General features: G+C 42.9%; 1 protein-coding gene and 1 long non-coding RNA gene across 2 annotated transcripts; one reads left to right on the forward strand and one right to left on the reverse strand.

Annotated features, from left to right (window-relative positions):
- Nucleotides 1-8,787: 8,787 nt before the first annotated feature.
- SFRP2 (secreted frizzled related protein 2) lies at nt 8,788-20,441 on the reverse strand. Its single transcript, XM_043971563.1, has 3 exons — nt 18,922-20,441; nt 15,970-16,050; nt 8,788-10,239 (listed from the first exon to the last, which is right to left on the reverse strand). Exons 1-3 carry the CDS (start codon nt 19,421-19,423, stop codon nt 9,935-9,937), a joined length of 888 nt encoding a protein of 295 aa, XP_043827498.1. The 5' UTR covers nt 19,424-20,441; the 3' UTR covers nt 8,788-9,934.
- On the forward strand, nt 12,307-15,782 carry LOC122731450. The gene is made up of 3 exons (XR_006353594.1): nt 12,307-12,340; nt 14,590-14,757; nt 15,643-15,782. It is a non-coding gene; the product is annotated as an uncharacterized LOC122731450 (long non-coding RNA).
- Nucleotides 20,442-20,745: the final 304 nt, after the last annotated feature.

Raw genomic sequence — 20,745 nt, forward strand, 5'->3', positions numbered from 1 at the left:
CGAGTTCCTGCCAAGACAAAGGCCCCATCAGTGGGACAATGAGGAATCAGGTTAAGGGAAATTTGCACCTTGCCAAGAAGACACAAGAGAGAAGAAGGCCTCATAAAGGTTATCCTTGGGGTGTGAATGGGCAAAAATGCTACACTAGGAAGAAATCTGTGTTAGGGGAAATGAATACTCTGAAATTACACAGACAGAGTAACTAAACATTGCCATAAATGTTTAAAAGCCTAGAAAGTGTTCTTAAAATGCCTGGAGAATCTCTATGAAAATTTTCAGTTGGAAAATCTTCATCTTTTTAGTAAACTTCTTTTTCTGCCAACTCCAGTAGAATTCAAGATAAACAAAAATCATTTATTTCTCAACATTATCATTTACCTGCATTACTGGGACTTTAAAGTTGGCATGTCCAATTTTATCCAACTTATCTCTCCTCTCAATTTCCCTGCTTCTTTTGATTGTGTTGCTTTCTCCAAACTTGAACCCTCAGAGTCGTTTTTTTACTCCCTTGCCCTCAGATATAACCATTTGCCAAATCCTGTCAATTTTACCTTTCACCAATTTGCACCAATTCATAACATCTCTATTCTTCCAATTTCTTTCCATTACCATCCTTAGTAAGGCCCCTGCCACCACTCACTTTGTTCCCTGATCTGTCTGCCTATTTCCAGTCTCCTGTCTCCAAGTAAACATTAAAACAATCTTCCTAATGAATGCACAGACCCCTACCCAGCTCAGAACACTTTGGCAATTTCATATTTTCTTTAGGATAAAACACAAACTCTTCCGGTTGGCCCTTAAGGCTCCCCCAGCCTGATTCCAAGCTACCATTTCAATCTTATTCCACTTTACCCCCCTTCATACAGCGTGGGTCCAGATCTGCTAGCTACTCCCTGAGGTTGGCCTGCTGGTTTTCTGCTCCTCTGTGGTTATCCAAGGCATCCCTCCTTAGGAGTACTTGTGGAAATCCTTCACTTTCTTCAAGGCTCAGTTCAGTTGCCAAGTTCCCCATGAAGTTTTCCTTGATCTCTTCAGCTGAAAATTTTCTTTACTCCCCCAAGTGTTACCATAATACTTTGTATCTTTCATCTGGACATCACCTTCTACCTTGTAATGCATACGCACATATGGATGAGTTGCTTATATGAGTGTAAGTGGACTGTGGACACATGACATTCACCTTAGTAGATTCTAAGCTTCTTGAGGCCAGGGGTCCTGCTGATTTGTATCTTTGTAGCCCCAGGACAGAGCTTTGCACATAATGGATGCTTCATAAATGTCTGATGAACCAAATATTGTAACAGTATTTTTTCCTGCAGTTTTTATTGCAATTGTTCCACATTTCAGGTAAATTGTGGGTTAAGTGAGTTTATATGGGCTAGCCTGGGAACCTAACCCTAATTTATAACATTGTTTCCATGGGAAAATGTGTTCTGTTCTCTAAACAACCAACTCACAAATGAACTTTTGGAACGTGGCCTTTTTGAAAGTTGGGGACTTCCTGTATTAATGTTTTTTGGCCCTTGTGTAGCCCCGTGGCCAAACGTGCATAATCCTGACATGTGGTTTAAGGTTCATATAACAGCCGGTTCATTTAAATAATGTTAACTGGAGCTCAGTTTTCAAGTTCTCAGATTTCTGGCTAATTTGAAATAGTGGAGACAACAGACTAGAAGCAGTGAGTCAGTCAATGGCATGGACAGAGCACCCAGCATTATGTCAAGCTTTGTCAAGAAAAAAAAAATGGGAAAGACAGAATTCTTGCCTTCAGAGAATTCACAACCCAGTTTTTTCGAAGTCAGCATCTCTGTAGTTCAGACTTTTTAGTCCTGTTGAACAATTTATCTTAGAAAAGAAAAATTCCCTTTTAGAACCAACTGTGGTTTCTAGCCTCAAGCTTCAGTCTAGGCTATTCTCATTTATTGAGAGCAAGGATTCTCTCTGCAGGAAGAGAAATCTAATTGTAACTCTTAGTGGGGCCCTTCTCTTCCCATGTCTTCTCCTTTCCTCATCCCCCCACCCATCAGTGGCCTCAGTTTTACAGGAAGGTGTCCAGACAGCTAGAATGAGACATGGCATTTCCCATTTCTGACTGCTGTTCCTGAATCAATAAGTATCACAAATACATCCCTTTTTTTTTTTGAGATTTCTGGTCACTTAAAGCTGGTCCTTCGGAATAGGAGGAGACCCCATAGGTCAACTAAGGATGCTGCTGGAAAACCTCAACCTGACCTGGAAACTATTGGTTAAATTTAGGTAGCTAGGTGGTGTGGTGGATTGAGGATTCATTTGGAAGTCAGGAAAACCTGGGTATCCAGCCTGCCTTAGTCACTCATTAGCTTAGTGATCACAGGCAAGCCATACAATCTCCCTCAGCCTCAATTTCTTCATCTATAAAAAGGGGATAATCTGCAGCACTTACGTCAGAGTTAATGTGAGGCTCAAATGAGATTTTATTATTGTTATTATTCAGTCATTGTCGGTCATGTCCAACACTTTGTGAGCCCATTTGTTGTTTTGTTTTGTTTTTTGTTTTATTTTTGCAGAGATACCAGAGTGCTTTGTCATTTCCTTCTCTAGCTCATTTTATAGACAAGGATCTGAGGCAGACAAAGTTAAGTGACTTGCCCAGTGAAGTGTCTGAGGCTAGATTTGAACTAAGGTCCCCCTAACTCCAGGTCTAGTGCTCTGTCCACTGCAGTATCACCTAGCTGCTCCAAAATGAGATTATATATATATATATATATATATGTGTGTGTGTGTGTGTGTGTGTGTGTGTATCTGTCTATCTCTATATATGGTTTGTAAAGATATGTGTATGTATGTCTATGTCTATATGTAAACACAGGCATACACACACATGCACATCTTCATAAACCTTAAAATGCATATAAATACTAATATAATAATGATGATTGTGATGATGAGGATGATTACTATTCCTGGTTGGACCTAGGAGAATGCCAGTGGTATTCCTTGATATTAGGGGTAGATGATGGAGGTACAGTGTGTGTTGAATACACAAAGGGTAGCCTATTATGAGAGAAATGTATCTAAATCTTCCTTAAGTCAGACCTTTACTAGACCCTTTACATCTCCAGGACTTGATATATTTTCCATTTCAAAAATGTGGACATAGAACCCTTTAGTATGGCCACATCGTGGGGTCGGCTAGGTGGCTCACTGGATATAGCACCGGCCCTTTCAGGAGGGCATTTCAGGAGGACCTGAGTTCAAATCTGGCCTCAGACACTTGACACTAGCTGTGTGGCCCTGGGTAAATCACTTAACCCTCATTGTCCTGCAAACAAACAAACAAACAAATAAATAAATAAAAAAATAAAAATAAGTAGTATGGACATATCCCTAAGTCACTGTACCCTTATCCCGTTTACCTCATAGTGAGAAATTCCTGCAGACATAGATTCAGAATCCCAGAGCTGGAAAGGACCTCAGAGTCTATTGAGTCCACCCCACAACTTATTGAAAATCTCTTTATGATAAATGGCCACCCAACGTCTGCTTGAAGACCTCCAGAGAGGGGGACCTATGAATTTCTGAGGAAGCCCATGCCACTTTTGGGCAGCTATAATTATGATGTTTTTATTATTTTGGGCAGCTAGGTGGCATAGTAAATAAGAGTGCCAGTTCTGGAATCAGGAAGATCTAAGTTCAAATGCAACTGTAGACACTTATTGGCTGCATGGCCCTGGGTGAGTCACTTAACCCTGTTTGTCTCAGTTTCCTCATCGGTAAAATGATTTGGAGGAGGAAATGGCAAACCACTCTAGTATCTTTGCCAAGAAAATCCCAAATGTTGTCACGTAGAGTCACATATGACTGAACAATAACGGCAACAATTACTGGGTGCCCTACATTTTCGTCTTTGCAACTTCTCCAAAATCCTTCAGATTTTCTCTCTGGGGCCAAAGAGAACAATACCACCCCCTTCTCCATGCTAGAACCCTGGCACCGAGGCAGCTAGATGACAGTGTTTTGCTAAAACGTCAGACCTGGAAGTAGGAAGAGCTGAGGTCAAATCCTGACTCAGATACATAGTGACCCTGGATAAATCACCTAATTTCTGTATGCCTCAGTTATTTCATTGATAAAATGATGATGGTGGTGGTGATGACCATGACGGTGATGATGATAAAGAGGAGGAGGAGGATGACGACAATGATGACAATAGCACCCACTTCCCAGATTTATTATGAGGATCAAATGAGTTATTTATAAAGTGCTTTGTAAACCTTATGATGCTATGTAAATGCTAGTTGTTCTTCTTATTCTTATCATTATTATTATATTATAGCCCTTTAGATCTTTAGAGATAGTTATCACATACCCCTTCTAAGTCTTTCCTCCTCCGGCTAAAACATCCACCACTCTTTCGATCCAACCTCATATGGTATGAATTCAAGGTTTCCCCTTTACCATCTTGGTTGTTCTCCTCTGGACACCTTTCAGCTTGTTAATATCTTTTCTAAACCGTGGGGCCCCGAATTGAAAATAATATTCTAGATAGGATCGTGCCAAGGCAGAAGAGAGTAACTCTGCTGCCTCCCTTGTCTGGCACACTCTTCTCAAGGCGGCCCCTTTCTTTTCTATAGGTCACAGGATTGAAAATGAATCCTGGCCTAACTCAAAGTTATCAGTCCCTTGTGGATTCCATTGAGTTACACAGTGACTTCAGAAGATGTGGTCTTCACACTGTGGAGAGACAGTGGAAAATGTGTAGACTGGATATGGAGTATTGCAATATGGGCTTTGGTTCTGGCTCTGGTACTTTCTACCTGGGAGCCTTTGGAAAAACCACTTTATCTCTCCAGACCATGTAATGAGGTAGTTAAATGAGATAATCTCTAAGGTCCCTTTTGGGGTGGATGGAATATTCAGGGAGGACTAGCACCTCTGGTGTGAGGGTTTGCTGAGCCCTCTCAGGGCTGCTCACCCACCTTTGGTGTCTACTTGTCACCCAACTCTCACCTGTGGCTCCAAAAAACTGTAGCATGCACATGGGACACAATCCTGCAAACTATTTCGGCACATGGGCTAAACCAGATTAAGGGCAACGGACAGGCCTTAAACCCTTGGGTGAGTTAGGGGGATGTTTACCCCAAGCATGTGAAGACTTCCCTCTGCAGAATAGGCAGATGAGAATGATTTGTTCCAGTGAGCCATTAATGTGTCTGAAGCAGGTTCTGTGGAGTACTTGGAGCTTGGTCAGACATCAAAGACACCAAAGTCATCCAAGGCATCCCAAGTCATTAATATGGACTTCTGTTTTGATACTGGTCTTAGATGAATCAGGAAGAGAGAATGAGGCTGACAACTTTGTGCAACTCGCTCTGCCTCACCGAAATATTCTCCCCAAAGTCAAGACATCTCCCCATCTTGTCACTGGTCCTCTTCAAAAATGGAAGGACAGACCACAAGGTCCCTTCTAGCTCGAAAGCCCATGACTTTGTGATCTCATAGAGGCCACCCCCTTGTGTGGATCAATTCAGAGAACCATGGAAAGTACTTACCTTTGCCTTCATTTAAATTTCTTTAAAAGATAGAATTTGTATTTGTCACAATTAAATTCAGACCTGAGTAAGTATGATCTTTGGGGCATTCAATTATGCATGGCAATAGTCTCAGTCACAGGTAGGAACAGGTGTGTGCTTATCTACCTTATAGAAATGGTTAAGCTGGGTTACTGACAAGAACCCAGAAGAATGGGTTCTGAGTGGAACCCAGGTCTGTGGGAGTCTAGCATCAACCTTTATCAAAACAGTGGGAAAATATGCCTTTAGCCACATAACATTCAAATGAAAAAAATGCACGACAAATGAGTATTGGAGATACAACTGCCTTTCCAGTTTATTCTATTAATGCAACAATCCTAGCACGTCACATAATAGCTTAGAATAGGGCACACATGGTGTTCGTTTTTGTAATAAAACACATGCTTGCAGTATTTTGGAATACATGAGAAATGGAATACTGACTTCTTGATTGTTTGTTGCTTGTTTCACCTCTTCATTGGGAGGGATTTAAATGATTCCAAGCAACTCAATAGTTATAAATGGAAATTTTGTGCAGGGCGTGTTGTTCAATTAGGACTGTTCTTTAAATTTAATATCTCAGTATAAAATTACTTATGCATGCTTAATTTTTACAGTAAACAACGTCTTGCTGTGTCTATGGAAGAGGAAAATTTTCATTGGCATTGTTAATGGGGTGGGGGCCTGGCTTCCTAACTTAGTATCAAAAGGACTAGAAAAATAAACTGCATATTGAAGGGTTGGGTTGGTCTTTACTAGTTTGAGAAAACTGACCTGAACATCTTATGGGAATTCTTTAAATGTGCCATGTCCTTTGGAAGTGACTTTGCAACACAGTGAAATTATCTTTGAGGTTATCTATTTGAAGATTTCAATCCAATTCAACAATCAACCATTAAGCTCTTAGTGTGTACAGAGCAACGTGTTAGACCCTGGAAGGGAGAGAAATATTAGACAATAGCCTCTTTTAGAGCTTAGAGTCTAGTAGGGAAATGACACAAACATGGATAAGCAGGAGGCAGTGTGGTGCAGTGGAAATGGCTTTGGAGTAAAATGACCTACATTTAAATCTTGCTTCTGTCCCTTACCAGTAAGTTTGGGGCAAGTCACTTAAACTCTTTGAGTCTCTGTTTCCAAATATTTAAATGAGAGCGTTGGATTGAATGACTGCTAAGGTCCCTCTAAAGCTGTGATACAAATTATTTAAGGAACTATAACCCATAATGTTGCCTAGAAAGTGTATAGTGACACCAAGTGTTATGTAAGGCTCAAGGGAGGAAGAACTGTTACAGAGGGATCAACAAAGGTTTGTTTCATGGAGCAGGTGACATTTGAACAGGACTTTAAAGGAGTAGCAGGAATTCATCCAACAAAGAGAGTTAGGGAGGACATTTCAATACATGGAATTCTCTAAGCAAAGGCTTGGAGGTAGGAAAGCTTAGAGTGTGTTCAGAGGGAAAAATAGTATCATCTAGCTGGAGCCTAGAATTGGTTGAAGGGAGTTATATGAAATAAATCAGGAAAGATTGAGCCAGATCGTAGAAAGCTTTGAATGCCAGGTAAGGGAGTCTGAATATTACTTGGTAGGTAATAAGATGCCATGCCATTGAAGACTTTTGAGAGGAAATGAGATCAACAGATCCATGGTGATGGGTTCTTTTTGGATCCATAATAAGTATGGAGTCTTGGATAGATGCTTCTTCAATCCCTCCTCAATTCACCAGTCTTTTCCTTCAATTTGCCTAACAAGTGATCCACCCAGAAACCAAGGCCTGCTTGGACATCTTGCCATCCATCCTGATACTTCTCTCCTCCCTATGGAGAACTGTAACTCTCTAGACTTGACCTTTAGAGATCATGTCGTTGTGGTTGAATTGTTTCATTCATGTTTGACTCTTCGTCAGGACCAAAGCAGGTGCTGTGGAGTGCTTAGAGCTCGGTCAGACATCGAAGATGTCAAAAATGTCAAAATCATCCACTCATGACTTTGGAAGAGAGAGTGAAGCTGATAAGTTCGAGTCTCTCTGCCTAATTTAAACCCAGTTCACTCATAATCATGACGTCACTCTGTGATATTATTGGTCTCCTTTGAGAATGGAGGACAGACAATAATAACATTTGAAATAAGTCTTGAAGTTGGAGGTTGAGAGGGAGGGCATCCCAGGCAAAGGGACCGTCCGTGTGAAGACACAGACAAGGGAGATGGACTTTTGTATTCAAGGAACTGTAAGGGAGACTCTTTGACAGGACCATAGTGTGCCTGAAAGGATGTAGAATTTGGAAAACTGGAAAGCTAGGGAGGGGCCGGGTTGCGAAGCTCTTTAAGCATCATACAAAAGGCTTCATATTTCATATGAGAGGTAATAGGAAACCAGTGGTGCTTATTGAGGCCAGTGTGGTGTTGGTAGTGGTTACACCGTTAGATCGATGCCTCAGAATTATTGGCTGAATGGAGGATGGATTAGAATGCGCAAATAGCTTAGTCTTACTGGGTCTCAGTTGCCTCATCTGTATCCTGAGGGGAATGGGCCAGATCACCCCTGAGGATAATTTTAACTCTAAACCAGGGGTTCTTAACCCTTTTCATGTTGTTATGGACACATAAGAGACTACAGAACCCTTCTCAGAATATTTGTAAATGCATAAAATGAAAAGCATAAGATTGCAAAGGAAGCCAATTTAATTTAAACACAATTAATAAAAATATTTTTTCTTTGTTTGCCCCCCCCCAGGGCAATGAGGGTTAAGTGACTTGCCCAGGGTCACACAGCTAGTAAGTGTCTGAGGTGGGATTTGAACTCAGGTACTCCTGAATCCAAGGCTGGTGCTTTATCCACTGTGCCACCTAGCTGCCCCCAATCAAAATATTTTTTAAAAGTTGCAGACCCCAGGTTGGTTAAGGTCACTCTAAATCTATGATCCTATGGACTGCATTGAGGCACCTATAGGCCCATGACTATTTGCTATTCCTTGTATGTTGTTCTAGCTGAGGACCTGAGAATTGGCACCTTATGGATGATCCCACCCTAAAATGTGCCAAGCATGTGACCTAACTTGCTGACAGTGGGAAAACAAGATAGACACAGATATTTTAGCTGGTTGAAAGGTTGGATAGTCAAGCTCTATACTGCTCCCTTCCCAGTCTCTCCCATTAAAAGACATTTCAGGACAAATGAGAAGACAGTCAATGGGTAAAACATAGTGTAAAGTTTATATACAAGAATATAGTGTTTATCTGAAATATTTACAGTGTTGATTAAAGCAATATTTTACAACTCTCTTAGGTAAATCACTACGTATATTACAGGCAGGCTACAAATGGTTTAATTGTAAAATTAAGTAAAATTATTTTAAAAAAAGTTTAACGTTGTATTCAGATCAGTTATAATACTGTTAGTCTGTTTTGCCTTTTATTGGAAGGAAACACGCTAAAGACATCAATCCAAGTCCTGTACCTGGAAATGGAATGATGCCACATACAAGAACCATAATTTCCCAACCATGATGAAATAATAACAGATGAATGTTGAAAGGCTCAGACCCTCAAGTGCCAGGTCGGAGCGTAGGAAGATTAAGGGGTCGAGATAACAGCCAGCTCTATCTCAACCTATTTTGTTATGCACAATAGAGACTGGTTATATAGAACTGTGAAGCATTAGGCATGTTACTGCATCGTAAGTGACATAAAAAATAGATGTTCCAAATAAGAAAGAAAAAAAAATTGAAGCCCGAGTCATGTGATTTTTGAACGGATACTGGGTTTCCCTATCTCGCCCAGGTTGCAGCGTACACTCACCGGCCTGATTCCATTACTGATCGACATAAAAGCTCTGACCTGCTACAGAAGAGGGTTGGTTCACCCTCTTCTCAGGCAGCTTGGTGGCTCCCTGCTTGACCTAGTTTGGGGCACTGGACAAGGCTTTGTTCCTACTGCATCTCAGAACTCTTCAAGCCAACTGATGCACTGGCCTCAGTCTCCCTGGTAAGCAGAGTTTACAAGGTGTGCACCATCATGCCTGGTCCACATTTTCCCTTATCCCAAACTAGCCTAAAGCAAGCTATTTTAACATTTCATAAAATATTCATGATTTTTATTACAATTTTTAATATATACATATACAAATAAGATTTGGTGGGTTTTTTCCCTATTTTTCTTTTTCTTTTAAGTGAAAAATAGCTCTCTATTCTCTTGGCTTCCTGGGAATTTCAAAACTCAGGAAATTCTGGAGTGAGAAGGTGCAAAAGGCAGTGATAAGTATAGGGCTGGGTGTGGAGGCTAGTTAAGTGAGAGGAAGTTGTCCCTGGTGGACACGCTCAGCCTGGCGGGGAGCAGAACCACCAGTATGCGCCACGCAAGGAACCCAGGCAGACAGAAGGGATTATTAGCACTGGAGCTTGCGGATGCTGCGGGAGATTCGCTTAAACTCTCGCTGCCCTTTCTGCCACCGTTTCACGGAGGTAATCACCAGCTCTCCACCCTGCTTCTGTCCCATGACCAGGTACGGGGCATTGATGTCATTCATCTCCTCGCAGGTACACTGTAGGCTGTCTTTGAGCCACAACACGGATTTCTTCAGATCTCGCTCTGACACTCCATTCAGCTTGTATATTGTCTTGCTTTTCGTTTCTAGGATGATCTTGGTGTCTCGATTGATGTAAGTTATCTCCTTTACTTTTATCTTCAGGGCTATGGTAAAAAGAGTGGTAGATGAGTAAGATGGAGTGTGGGGTTTGGTGGGGGGGAGAAACAGAGACCTTCTCCCCCTTCCATTAGTGCCCAGAAACACGACCTGGGGGAGGGAGGGATTTCAGACTTCCATGGAAGCTAATGAAACTGCCAGAGGACACCAAGATGGGGGGCAGGCACAGGTGGCTTAATTTCTATAGACTTAAAAGGCTTGCCAGGCATTTTGTTTCCAATCAACCATCCCTTCCTCTCCACTCCCTTCCCCTCCCTTTATTTTATTTTTCTTTCTTTCTTTTTGGGACTCAATTAACTTCTCTCCTAGTTTCCTAGCACTTCCAAAAGAAAGCCCCTGGAGTGCATGTGTTTGTATGTAGATTGTATGTGGTACATGCCCAACAATTGACTTCCCCTATTGGAAACTTCAGTATGAAAAGAAACGTCTGACTCTTAGGTGAAACGTGATCCTCATTGTGGCTGTAAACTTTAAACTCAATTTATTATGTCGGAGAGGTTTTTGGACAAACCTATAAGGAAATTGTATTACACAATCATTGTTTTCTAAAGGACAGATTACAGGGAAGGGGAATTGATCTCACAGCTGCATTTGATTTGGTAAAGTAACTAGGAGGAGGGGAAAAGCCATGCAAGGAGCTTTTTAAGAGTACAACATGTTTAACTGTAAAAGGGTTTCTCCAAATACCTCATCGTCATATGCTATCACTGGCTTAGCCAAGGCACTTACAGATCATATATGTACCATTTCCAAAAATGGGTAAGTAAACTCAATAGATTGCTAAAATGAAAAGTAAGTGATTTGCTATAAAAGACACATTTTACAGTCATGAACAGGATTCCTAGGGACCAGAATAAAAAAAAAAAAAACGAAACTCATCTGCTGTAATTACAGTTCAAGACTCCATGAAAGGAGGGAAAGTGAGGAATGTTAAGAGCCGAAAGGGGTCTCAGAGATAATCAGCCTGGCTCAGCCATTTTGTTCATTTACAGATGTGGAAACTGAGGCCCAGATGGGTCAAGTCATGGGATTAGTTAATAGTAGGACTGGGATGAGACTCTAGGTTTTCTAACATCCAGTCTGGAGCTCATCCCATGATACTACATTGCCTCTCAGAGAAGAGTATTAATAGCCCCAAGCTATTTACTGGGTCTTTGTTACTAATCTTAGGATTGGTGGAGGTGATGCTGTGTGGCAGTGTATAGAAAGGTCCTCAGACAACCAGAAATTCCATTCTATTGCTTGGGAATATAAAAATATAAGGCTTGCAATGAACATCGGTGGATGCTTTTGTTTTTATTTATTTTCATTTAATTACTTCATTTAATTCATTTAATTACTGCAGGATTATTTTGTTTGTTTGTTTGCAGGGCAATGAGGGTTATGTGACTTGCCCAGGGTCACACAGCTAGTAAGTGTCAAGTGTCTGAGGCTGGATTTGAACTCAGGTCCTCCTGAATCCAAGGCCGGTGCTTTACCACTGTGCCATCTAGCTGCCCCAGGATTATTATTTTTTTTAGTTCTTAATAATTTGTATAAACTCTGAATATGGGGGATAAGTGTGTTGTAATGAAGAGGAGACTGGATTTGGGAGCAAAGGACTCTAATCCTGGTTCTGTCATTTCCTACCTGTGTGAGTCAGTTGACTTCTCTCTGAGTCTCAGTTTCCTCATCTGTAAAATGAGAGACTCAGGCTAGATGACCTCTAGGATCTCCTCTGGCTCTAAACCCATCATCCTATCATCTCATGGCTTCTCCCAGTAACTAAGAAATGATAAAATGTCAACTGAACAGTGCTGGAGACCGTCTAACTTCTGCCTGGTGTTTTGCCTGCACTCAGACTACAAAATGGAGTCTTCGGCATTCACGAGACTTAAGTTATGGAAAAAGCCAATCTAAACACAGTGAAGATGTCCTATTGTGTCTTTTTAAAGCGAATGGAAATGCCACTGGCCAACTCTTCCTGCTGTCTCTTTCATCTCCCTGCTCTCTGCTTCAGGGCTAGCAAGAGAAGGAAGATGTATACACTGGAAAGTGTGAACTGACTCAGGTATCAGGAAGAAAAAAAAAAGGAGTCAACATTGGAAGGTATTGTTTCAACTCCTCTTACCTCTAAGATACTAATCTTTGCCCAGATTTCCCAGGGAACTCCTTGACTTTGGAACTGAGAACAATCTAGGAAATTCTAAATAATGTAAGATCTTATTTCCTCCCCTGAAAGTTCCCAGTCTAGATGAAGGATGTCGTCCATATATATTGTACATATCCAAGAATGGAAGTGAGGGGAAGAAATACACAAGAGAGAAAGACTCACATTGATTTCTGGTTTTCAAGTGGTAAGACTTGAACAGTGTTTATGCCTCAGAACTGTACTGGAGAAGGGGTTGACGCTTTCCAGGATAAAGCAAAATGAAGGAAATACACCATTTCCACTCCCTTCTCTCTCCTCTCTCCCCAAATCTGTGCTATAAAGCACAGTTAGAAGAAAATCTCCCCTGCTTCAGATGGGAGGGAAGGAACATTCTGAGTCTTTCTGCAAGGTCCATCTTCCTCATCTACTTGAATGGGTGACATGAGAAAGATAGTTGTGGGGGAGTAAAATCATTGAAAAGCTATTTATAATCATAAAGAACCGTGCAAAATGCAAAACAAAATGGGCAAAACAGCTATGTTCAGCTTTAACTCCATGTCCCCACTGTGAAAAGAGAAAACAGGCCTACATGACCACTGCAGGTTCCCAAAGGTAGGAGGGCATGGAAAATTATTTCCCTGTCAGGCTATACTATCGTTGTCTTTTGCGTTTATATAGTGTTTTTAAGTAAATTTTCTCCCTTTGCACTCACAACAAGCCTTTAAGTTTGGCTGGGCTGGTATCATGATTTCCATTTCTCAGAGTGTATAGATGATTTGCCCGAGTTCACATGAGCAAAGGAAAGCATTGAATAAAAATGTTTTGATTTTAAGTCAGAATTTACCCAGGATTATGCCAAATAGACTGGCTATTCTGTATAAGGAGATGGGTGAAAAGTGTTTTTTTTTCTCCCTTCCACATTCAGGAATCTATATTATGACTATCTTTTTTTTTTTTTCTTGAGGGGCAATGAAGGTTAAGTGACTTGCCTAAGGTCACACAGCTAGTATGTGTCAAGTGTCTGAGACCAGATTTGAACTGAGGTCTTCCTGAATCCAGGGCTGGTGCCTTATCTACTGCACCACCCAGCTGCCCCCATATTAGTATCTTTCTTGTTGTAAAGGGAAAGAATAGAGCACAACACCTCCAACAACTCTTCTGTAGTTCATTGACTCACCAGGAGAGTCATTTATTAAATAGTTAACTGTCAATCTGTTTTGGGACTTATCTATAGTGACTTCAAAAGCTCCTCCCTTTTTACTCTACCCCATGGTTCTGGAACAAAAATATATGGAAGTGTGTGTGACTGCACTCCGAAGTGAAATATATTGGAGACAACCTATAGAAGGCAATATGCTAACGGGTAGAATTCCATACCAAAAGTATGTTTTGGACGTTGTCCAAAGGGAGATTAGTTCCTGGAAGAAACTCATTCGAGGGGCCTAATCTCTTATAATGAGGTACCTCAGCATGTAACCTGAGACAGCATTTTAATGAACTTCTAGTAATTTTTGGATCATCCATTTTTTTCCCCCAGTACTAATCACGACTCTTTAAGAATTTATTATTTTCACCAAATAACAAGCGTTTTAGTATTAGAAGGATCTTCAAAGAGTATTTAATACCCAAATAGCAATATTTTCTAAAATTGCCCCCAAAGACATTATGCACGTTTTACTTGAATGTTTCCAGCCATGGAAAGGCAGCCCATTCTGCTTTTGGAAAGCTTAATTGTTAAGTTTTTAAACATCTCACAAATAAGGGGGCAGGACTATAATTATGTCTTTTTTTTTTTGGTAGGGCAATGAGGATTAAGTGACTTGCCCTGAGTCACACAGCTAGTAAGGGTTAAGTGCGTGAAACCGGATTTGAACTCAGGTCCTCCTGACTCCAGGGCCGGTGCTCTTATCCACTGCACCACCTAGCTGCCCCTAATGATATAAAACTAACTGAGATGTTAATATGCAGGAATACTTTCAATTCAGGCTTAGTGATCATGGGAACATAACCTGGGTAAGCCATCTCTGCCTCTTTTTCTTGTTCCCCTTCCTTGTTAGCTGGGATTCCATTCGAACCCTAAAGCTGTGGAGTGATTGTCCTTCTAGTGTGTGAAACAGTTAATTGTCTACCTTTTGACTTAGGCGGGTACCACTGAGGTTAAAAGTGATCATGGTGATGCCAACTGAATTTCTGTGTCTCTTGCCAGCCTACTTCAAGCTAGGGACTTAGTCTTGGAGAAGATTCACTCAGCATTAAGTTCTGGAAAGAACACTTGGCTTGGAAGCTCATATTTTTGGAGACCCTGTGACTGAAGTTTCCTGGATGAGAGAGCATATTGCTGGGGGAGTTGTGACCATTCCTCCCAAAATGGAAAGTAAGGACAGATGGGGGCAGAACTGGGAAGCCTGGTTTTATTCATTTATTATTGGATACTTTTTTATGGAACAAGGATTGGAAGTAGTTACAAATCCTGTATGTGTCTGACTTGACCTGTTTATTTCAGGAAGAATCAGGGATGCGAATGGGGGAGTGTTTGGGTGGTAAAGAGCAGGGACCATCTGTGTTTTACTTGTTTTATTCCCAAGATAGTACAACATGTATGAATTAGTGCTTTATAAATTTTTAATTATGTTGGGGATACCTTGGATGACCTGAAGCTGAATGGTTAACTGGCCTCACAATGGAATAGCTCATATTCTAAGGAGGCTGAGCTCATAGGAAGCAAAGTTAAACTTTCAATGCATTCAAAAGTCCATCCAGGAGGCAGCAAGGTGGTGTAGTGGATAAAGCACCGGCCCTGGAGTCAGGAGGACCTGAGTTCAAATCTGGCCTCAGACCCTTGACTTGCTTTATCTACCTGGCTGCCCCTATACATACAATTCTTAGTTCTTTGACTATGGCAGAAGGCAAGGCAAGGAGGATATAGAAGAATATACCATTTCCCCCAAACTGAGTATCCAAAATAACGTATTTGGCTTGGAGTGAATGATGATTCCTTTTGGTGGCAGATTTCCTGAGGAGCATAGTATTTTAGAGCTAGAATAGACCTTAGTAATCATCTAGTCCCTCACCCCTCATTTGACAGATGAGGAAACTGAGGCTGAGAGAGATGAAGAGACTTGCCAAAAGTTGCGAAGGTAGCAGTGAGTGGAAGAACTGTGATTTAAGCCCACTTCTGACTTCAAATCACTCTCTGATCCATTACATGATCAAATTTTCCCTGGGCTAATGAGGATTTTTGTTTGCATTATCTTGACAGGCATGAACTGATCAGAGAAGAAGGTGGCCCTAGCAAGTTCTTGGGAATGAGGAAATACTAGTACATTAATGTGGGATTAAAACAGAAAGGCAAAATGGATAATCTACACAGAGGTAATAAAGACCGGACTATACTTTCCTGGAAAATGTATTATACCCACGCAGATAAAAGTTTCTTTAAGCGATGAGAAGGAAATGGGTGCAATTGTCAAATGATGGGTGAAGCTACTATATAGCTACTTCTGGTAACATTAAGACTGAAGGTTTGTCCTCTGATAAAACTTTCCATGTATGAAATGATGCCCCAAGTGCTCCTGTTTACACTCACCAAAGTCATTTTTGCAAAGGGTTTCCATGATGTCGTTGTCATCATCATTTCTGTTTTTGCAGGCTTCACACACCTTTGGAGCTAGAAATGGGAAAAATAGGGTTTAGTAGGTTTGGTTAAAAGGGAACAGCAGGTGGCGTTGGGTAACTTTAAAAAGAACTTAACTTTTCCATCCAGTGGTTTGTAGCAGTGTGTGCTTCCCCCAGTACCTCAGCTCACACCTTCCTTTAAGGCTGCAACTGCTCACTGGGTAAATATTGTCTTTTTATAGGGGGAGGAGAACCATTTGTTTCGAGGGGACTAAAAGTCCCCTTTTTGGTCCATTACTTTCTGAGAGCAGTAATTTGCTGTTCCAATGAATGCCTAATGAATGGGAAGGAAAAGTTGAGTCTCTAAAGAGTAAGATCTAGGAGTCTGTGCACAATCACCTAAAACCAGAACGAGACCTGGGCAGATCTGGCTCTTTTTCTATGAAAGGTCCCTGAGACGATTCCTTGATGTAGCCTGATTCCTACGAAGACTTTTGTCTTGAAAGTTCATACCCCAAACAACCAGGGTTTTCTCCCCAACAGCAACACCGAATCTTTCCTGACCACAAATTTGCCAGAAACCCAAGGCTCCCTCCCCAATCATCTCTTCCCTTCTGCTGGAGGGAGAGGACAAAAGATGCCACTAGAGTTAGATTTTTCCTCCTAGATCAGCAGAGCCCTGAGCTTCAAGTAAAAAATTCCAAGATATTTTGAAGACCGAAATACAGGGTCAACGTTTGAACAATTCCTGTATGCAAGTACCATTTCCATTGGGGAGACTATACTTGATGGATGAATACCTAGGACTTTGTGGGAGGACTGTACTTAATTACATTAGCATACTGGAACAGATTCTGCATTACCTTGCAAATGTAGCCAGCCTGCTTTTTGTTTTACCCTGAATTTATTTCACATTTAAAAGTAACCTAGAATAGAGTTCTCTCTTTCCTTTTTTCCTCGAATTCAACCCAAATCTGAAAAGCTACTAATTAGACTCCATCCGAAGATAAAGCAAGGTGGGCTGTGTAGCCAATCTCTTGTCTCTGAGACTGAAAACTTGCGTGCGTGCGTGCGTGTGTGTGTGTGTGTGTGTGTGTGTGTGTGTTGGGGGGTGGGGGTTGTGGTGTCATGATCATCCCCATTGTCTTGTCTGTTTCAGAAGAGGATTTGGAACTTTTTTTCCTGAGAAAAAACATTTGGAGCAGCTAAGCTAACTTTAAAAAAACAAACAAAAAACAAAGGCAATAATTTTTCCTCCAGGCACTAACATTTTAAATCGTATTTATTCACAGTGTCTCTAAAGTATATGTTGAATTGGTGATTGTCACTAATGTATACTTGAGTTTTCTTTAGGAAGCTGTTTGTGAGTCCTAGGAGGCAGAGACCACTTATGATCCTTTATCATGTTAGCTACATACACAGCAAAAAACACATATCTGAGCATATAAACTTCATTTTTGGAAGGCAAAAAGACCTTAGTGGAGAAATGGACAGCCCAGAACACGAGGGAGAGAGTGTAAGTAATACGAACCAAAAGCAACAGAAGGAACCACAACATTTCCATTAAAGCTCTAGGAATGTATATAAAATGTTACTAACCTGCATTGGTTGGTCTATGGTATATGTTGGACAAATGCTTGAAAAATGCCAAACATTTGCAGTAAATTAGAAATCTAACCAATAAGATGATTGCAAACTCCCGATGCATGCCAGGAAACACTGCTAAGCAACTTTGCATTTTCTTTAACTAATGATGGCTGTAGAAAGCAATTAGAGATTGAAAAGGAGATCCTGCTGAACGCCCTGAAAGGGATTAAGGAGTCCCCTTGCCATCCCTTGAGGAGCCCAAATCAGTTCAGGCACATTGTCTATTTTTTCCTTTTGGGAAAAATATCAAGAGCCCATGAGGTTTTCATTGCTTTGATGGTTTCTGCACAGGAACTTTTCCCCCCTGTTTTTAAAAACTTGGGAAACTCTCTTTTGCATGATTTTCCCCAGTTAATTAAAACCAGCCCTCAGATAAAAGCAGATAGTGGTAGAAAGATTATTCCCTGAAGACTCCTTTGTGCCCTCTTCACATATTTCTTCTTTAACCACCTTTTACCCAAACACTGTGCATTTTCCCCATCTCCTTCTTCCAATTGCCCCTTTGTAGGAAAACTAACTCGGATGCAATGGACGGCTAACGTGCCCTTTTTTGAGCTTCCTGCAGGGAGCAATTTCTGACTTTATTTCCATGATACAATATTGAAATGGACAAAAAAGTGCCTGTTAAGGTAAAATCGAGGTGAATATTTGCTTCTACAGATTTTGTGATGGGGACTGGAATTATAACCAATGGCAATATTGCACTGACTGTAAACACCTGTGGAAGCTTGCTCCTTCCTTCTTTCCTTCCTTCCTTCCTTCCTTCCTTCCTTCCTTCCTTCCTTCCTTCCTTCCTTCCTTCCTTCCTTCCTTCCTTCCTTCCTTCCTTCCTTCCTTCCTTCCCTCCCTCCCTCCCTCCCTCCCTCCCTCCCTCCCTCCCTCCCTTCCTTCCTTCCTTCCTTCCTTCCTTCCTTCCTTCCTTCCTTCCTTCCTTCCTTCCTTCCTTCCTTCCTTCCTTCCTTCCTTCCTTCCTTCCTTCCCATACTCAGAGGAGGGGGGGTATCCACAGCCCTCTCACTTTATGCTTCACGGCTAGGAAAAATCACAGCGTCACCTCTACCCGAGTGAGATGGGAGAACAAGAGTCACCTAGCCTGATCTGGTACCCGATCAGGTTATTTGGGGTCGGGAGGGATCTAGCAGAGCAGCCTGACGCCTCTTCACTGCAGACTCTACCGGAGAAGAGGTGGGGAGGGCACAAAAGTCTGGGAGCTTGGGGGGTGAGTTGCACCTCCTTCTCATCTGTTGGGGACTACTGGGGGGGGCGGGGCTCTTACCTTCCTCAGTGGCCGGCAAGAGGTGGTCGCTGCTGGCCAGAGGGATGCACAGGTCGTTGTCCAGAGGAAAGCGGTCACACTCCAGCATATCTGGCCAGGGGAAGCCGAAGGCGGACATGACCGGGGCGCAGCGGTCTTTCACCTGCACGCACAGCGAATGGCAGGGTTGAATGGTCTCGTCTAGGTCATCGAGGCAGACTGGGGCGAAGAGCGAGCAAAGGAACTTCTTGGTGTCCGGGTGGCACTGCTTCATGACGAGCGGGATCCAGGCGCCCGCCTGTTCCAGCACCTCCTTCATGGTCTCGTGGCCCAGGAGGTTGGGCAGCCGCATGTTCTGGTACTCGATGCCGTGGCACAGCTGCAGGTTGGCGGGGATGGGCTTGCAATTGCTTCTCTTGTAGGAAAAGTCGGGTTGCCCGAAGAGGAAGAGTCCACGAGCGGAGTCCAGGCAGCAGTGGGAGGCGAGGAAGAGCAGAAGCAGAGAGCCGGGCCCCTGAGGCATCTTGGGCTACTCGACCTCGGAAAGGGTTCTAGCAAAGGGGAAAAAGCAACTGCGACCTCCTAAGCAACCCCACTCTCCCCCCGCCCCCTCGACCCGAGCTCTCCGCGCCGCTGGTCAGATTCAAGGAACTAAGCAGTGGCAGGGGGGAGGAGGAGCAGGAGGGTGGGAAGGGGCGCGGAGAAAGAGACGGCGAGGGGCGTTCTGGGGGCCTCCTTAGACCTCATTCAGTTTGGGAAACCACTCGGGGTTCGGAACCGGTGGCGGCCGCCGGATCGGGTGCTAGGGGCCAAACAAGCTATCCTGGCTTTTTTATGCAAATCGAGGTGGGGAGGGGAGAAAGGGAGGAGCCTTTCGCTGGTAATCCGAGGAGGATTGGTCACTAGTTCTGGGGCTGCTTTTCTTGGGGGTGGGGAGGGTGATGTTGGGGGTTTTCTAGTTGGAAATTCTTAACGGCCCCCACCTCACCCCACCCTTTGCCCCAAACACACGAAGTACTCCCCAGTTCTTGTTCTCTAATTGTTTCAAACAAACAGCCCCACTCTGAGCGCAAGCCCCCCGAACAAAGAGCTAGGCAATGGAGCGCGCGCGCTGCGGACCTCAGCGTTCCCGGGAGGCGGACAGAGCGCGCGGAGCCCGCCGTCCTCCCCAGGAGTTTTTTACGAGGCAAGTGGCCCCGCCACCGCTGGGGTCACCAGGGCTGAATCAGTTTCTGCCCTCCCCCCTCCCCGCTAGCAAAGGGCGAGCCTCGGTCTCCGGTCAAACCTGGGTGGTAAGGAAGGGATTCTTTCAGAGAATTGCGCGTTGGTTTGGGGAGATCTGAGCAGCTCCCGCCACCCTCCAGATGGAGAGGGGCTGCAGGCGAGGCGAGGCAAGGAGAGGCGACGAGCTGCTTTGTCCAGCCTGGCTCAGACCCCTGATCCCTGTGCACAGCTTAGTCCGGCCTAACCCAGTCTATCTGAGGAGGGTGCTCCACCTCTCCTTTCTATGGATCTCCAAAGTAAAAAACTCTGCTGTCACATCCCGGCCAAAGTGTTAATCTGCCGCCCTCCCCCCCCCCCCTTTCTGGAGGAAGCGTAAGAAAAATCTCTGTGGTGATTGTTTTGAATAGGACATGCGTTCATAGATTGAGTGCGGGAAGGTATCCTAGACGTCATCTAGTCCAACCCCTACATTTCACAGAGAAGAAAACTGTGACAAACGTGTAATGACTTGCCCCCAAGTGGCAAAGTCAGAATTTGAACTCATGGCTTTGAGACCAAGTTGAGAAGATTGATTACCTGGGGAATGGAATGCCTACCGTCATGATTTAGTGGCAAGAATGC

Source organism: Dromiciops gliroides, chromosome 6 (genome assembly GCF_019393635.1).
Source record: "Dromiciops gliroides isolate mDroGli1 chromosome 6, mDroGli1.pri, whole genome shotgun sequence".
Classification (NCBI taxonomy): Eukaryota; Metazoa; Chordata; class Mammalia; order Microbiotheria; family Microbiotheriidae; genus Dromiciops; species Dromiciops gliroides.